The sequence below is a fragment of the Mycetomoellerius zeteki genome, unplaced genomic scaffold, assembly GCF_001594055.1.
Source record: "Mycetomoellerius zeteki isolate Tzet28-1 unplaced genomic scaffold, Tzet1.0 scaffold530, whole genome shotgun sequence".
In the NCBI taxonomy this organism is placed as follows: domain Eukaryota; kingdom Metazoa; phylum Arthropoda; class Insecta; order Hymenoptera; family Formicidae; genus Mycetomoellerius; species Mycetomoellerius zeteki.
The window spans coordinates 14,864-19,248 of record NW_017257535.1 but is presented as its reverse complement, the minus strand read 5'-3'; the positions used below and the strand labels follow the sequence as shown (position 1 = coordinate 19,248).

Sequence of the window (4,385 nt, the reverse complement as noted above, 5' to 3'; positions counted from 1 at the left end):
GTGGCTGACCAGCAGTTCGACTCATATGAAGACATCAAAAAATGGCTTGATTCGTGGATAGTCTCAAAAGATGAACAGTTTTACCGTAATGGTATTCGAGCTCTGCCAGAAAGATGGGAAAAAGTAGTAGCTAGCGATGGGCAATACTTTCAATGATTCATTTGTAACCATTTTTTCACAATCAAGTTGCATTTTCATCAAAATAACAGCGAGAACTTAGTTGCGCACCTAATATAAAAAACAGAATATGCTTTCCTGGCATAAGTGCTCATTTGAGAACTGCTACTGACTTTCAAAACAATGATAATATTCTGCAATTTATTCCATATCTGGATTTGGTTTCTGATGTTGTTTTAGATTATATGCATGTTATTTGTTTAGGAGTTACTAAAAAATTACTTAATTTATGGACGACTGGAAATAATTATTATAAACTTGGTCAGGCAAGTAAACAAAAAATCTCGGACAAATTGGAAAATTTGATAAATATATTATATATATATAGGTTTAGAATTTCCTCGTAAACCAAGATCATTACAAGACTTAAAATATTACAAGGCAACCGAATTCAGACAATTGCTTCTATATACAGGGCCCATAACTTTTCAAGGACTTCTACATAGATAATGACATATATTTAAATTTTTTAATTTTACATGTATCTATACGAATTTTGTGTATGGAAGATACCAGCGAAGAAATGATTAATTATGCTGATAAATTATTGCAAAATTTCAATGAAACATTTACTATATTATACGGTGAAGAAAATGTATCTTTTAACGTTCATGCTTTTCTGCATTTAGTAAATGACGTACTCAAACATGGGCCACTTGATTCTTTCTCAGTTTTTCGTTTTGAAAATTTTCTTCAAAAAATTAAAAATCTTATACGTAGACCTCAAGACACATTATCCCAATTACATCGTCGATATACAGAAATTGGATAGATGTTAGTAAACAATCTGTAAAAAAAAATGAAATCGCCGTTTTAAAAGAATCTCTTCATGAAGACGGTCCTCTTTTGCCCAATTGTACTGACCCACAATATAGCAAAATCTTAGGATTTGGCTTTACTTTAATAGCCGGAGACAAAAGAGATAATTGTTTTTTGAGCTACGAAATATAATTTTACTTAAAAATGTAGCCTTTGATAGAACAACTTATTCTGTAGTCCTAATAGGACAATACTTCACTGTTGAAGATTTTTACATTCTTCCTTGCAAATCGCAACTTGTCGGCATTTATCTCGCATCTAAACTTTCTGATCTAAGGCAATGGCCATTCAATGGAACTATTAAAAAGAAATGTCTAAGAATACCGTGGAAAAAAAATAAAAATGTTATCATATCTTTATTATACTCTCACGAATAAAAAAGTTCTCTTTACACATAACAATTCATGTACAACAATATACAAAACAATAATATATACATATATATTGAAAATACTGAAGTTTTAGGGTATGTTATATTATATATACATATATATCGTGTTTTCTTTTTTCAATATTCATTAAACAATTTTTGAAATGTTTTATAGTATATATTCATTTTTCAGTTTATTATAATGATGGCAGAATTAGTGACAATAGATGAAGGGTTGTATTATGTGATCAAATTCTTTGATGGAATCCAGATCATTTCGGATAACTGGGTTATTCAAGATGAAACCTTAGTATATTGGCCCAAAGTAAAGTTAGATAAAGAATATGATGTTATCGTCTATACAAGGAGTCCTGTGAAAAATGATTGGTCATTAGAACCAATAAAAACAATTTTATATAGAACAGGTTTAATTTACTGATTTATTATTTCGTACTTTTAATCTTTTTACTTCATTCAAATCTTTTATTTCTATACCTTCATTCATTTCGTTATCTCCGTTTTTATTTTTGTGCATACAAATAAAAATTACTAAAATGCATTTCTTTTAATTTCTAGATTCATTTTCTGATGCCAAACTGAAATTAAAGAAAGCTGAATATCTAACTGACGTTGACTCACCGTATAACACAGACGAAAGAAAGAAACAAAGAAGAGAAAATGCTAAAATACATTTCAGCGATAACAATGAGAAAGAGGAATAGATTCGTGAAAAACATAAAAAGATTAAACCAAAGAAAACGAATTTACCGTCACTTCCTGAACCTCCAGTTACTGTCACGTATAGTACAGCTAATATATCGAACAAGTGTTCAATTACTGCTATGCATAGTGATGTTAATATATCGACTCTTCAGTTATGGGCACAAAATCGTTATCTGGAAATCAACAAAAACAAGATTTTATACTGTCTTCTGCTAATGAAATTAGTAAAAAAAAATATTTTTTTTTTTTTGGTATTATCAATTATTCGTATGAACAAAATTTCTCATTAATTTTTATTATTTTAGCAATTAATAATGATATTTGTCAAATTTTAAAAGGAGTAGAAAGCTTAAAGACATCAATAAACGGTATCACTTACTTAATTCGAGAAGTTATTCAGAGACTAGATGTTTTGGAAAAAAAAAGTGAATCTCTCTCTCTCTCTCTCTCTCTCTTTAAAAGTTCAATCTACTGTAGAGGAATACAATAGCCTTGTTAGTATTTTTCCAATTCAGACTATAGCTAGCCTTAAAGAGGTGGAAACTAAAATTAAAAATAATTCTATCTTTAAAACAAAATTGGTAAATTTTATATTATTTTATTTACTGAATGCGCATTTAAAAAAATACATTATGCTGTATTTGTTTGCTCGTATTTATTTTGTAGATAGAAAGTCTTACGCAAGTTAGCAGTGCGGATGTTAAAAAAACAATTCGAAACACTTTAAATTATCTTATATCCGATGAAATGGCTCAATAGTACAGTTGATTAGGTCAAAGACATAAAGCTGCATTTCAAAATTTGCAAATAACGAAAATTATAATAAGTAAATATATCTCTTATACAAGGTGTCCGATAATGACCATATAATCTCTGGTGGACAAGTAGAGTAGACTAAAAAGTAGACTGAGTCGAAAAGTTATGTACTATTTTGCAGTTTTCGCAATAGATAATGAGATATTAATAGTAATTGAAATATTACGAATATGCGTGTATCCGCCCGGCCGAAAGTTGTAAAATGGTACATAACTTTTTGATTCAATCTACTTTAGTCTATTAATTGACAAGCAATTTAATACCTCATATTATTATAGTAGTTCAGTTTATTGTAGTAGCTCAATTGCGTTTCTAAGGCTAAGTTGTGTCTGTGTGTATGTGTGTGTATGTGTGTGTGTGTATGTGTTTTCCACCTTTTGATAAATTTCACTCTCTTACTCTCTTTGCTCTTATTCCTTTACTCTTTTGTTTATCTATTAGATAAATTATGATATAGTTTATCCGAAGATGAAACAACATGATTCTAAGTCCGGAAAATCAATTTTGTACGCGATTAAAAAAACAAATAAAGTATATAAATTCACATAGAATTATTAAAAGCACCTAAGATCCTGCTTCGATTGTTATAAGCATTATTTCTTACTTATTGTGTATCCACATTGTACGGTGTTAATAAATCATTTATTATTTAAACAGTAGACTACATACGTAATTATAGAAGTTCACGTGAAATTATACAAGCAACTAAGATCCAGCTCGACCCTTATAGGCACGTATCGTATTGATAGTGTTCATTTATTATTATTAAAAATTTTACAAAATTTGTTGGCGTTTTATTTCATTTTTCGCTGTGGTCTGTGGTGTATGTACAATATACATATAATATACTTTTAATACTATGTTATATTAATTTAAAATTTACTTAATTTATTATTTCGAATTCTGTTTGTCTATACAAAAGAAATAAATGAACTTTACAACTTATACACTTGTATTTGTTGTTACTTTCAATATTAATATTTACTTTAAAATTTTTAGTTGCCGTTAAAATGCGTCATCAAAATACTACGCACGAACAAATATCTTCTATTGCTGCAGAATGGCTTAAACATGCGAAACAAAGAGTACAAAGAAAATCTGAGTAAGTTTAAAAGACAATACAAAAAAGTTTCTTTTGAGATTTTATTCCTCATTTTCTCATTTATTAATTGTGTGTGTTACATTAATAATAAGTGAAATATGATTTTAGTTTACATTTAATTCTTAAGAGCTTTTTAATTCTTAATCATTTTATGTATCGGTTGAGCAATAGTATCGTACTGTGACAATCTTGCGTTTCGCGGGTTTTCTCCGTGTTTAGATCCATTCTTGGAATGCCAACGTTTCGTGAACCTTGCAGTTCACTTCATCAGGGCGAGGAACAGCCTGATACTAAGCTGTTCCCCCGGGTCGTTCCTTTTATATTACGCTGCTTGTGTGGGGGGGGGGGGGGGAGAAGAAAATTGTGAGTCAAGGGGGG

The 4,385-nt window shown here is 29.6% G+C and overlaps 1 protein-coding gene across 1 annotated transcript in view; it reads left to right on the top strand.

Annotated features, from left to right (window-relative positions):
- Positions 1-1,571: 1,571 nt before the first annotated feature.
- Positions 1,572-4,385, top strand: part of LOC108727783 (uncharacterized) — a 5,753-nt gene continuing 2,939 nt past the window's right edge. Inside the window, exons 1-2 of the mRNA XM_018456026.1 lie at positions 1,572-1,691; positions 3,905-4,007. Coding sequence (XP_018311528.1) covers positions 1,572-1,691; positions 3,905-4,007 — 223 coding nt within the window. The remainder of the gene's footprint in view (positions 1,692-3,904; positions 4,008-4,385) is intronic.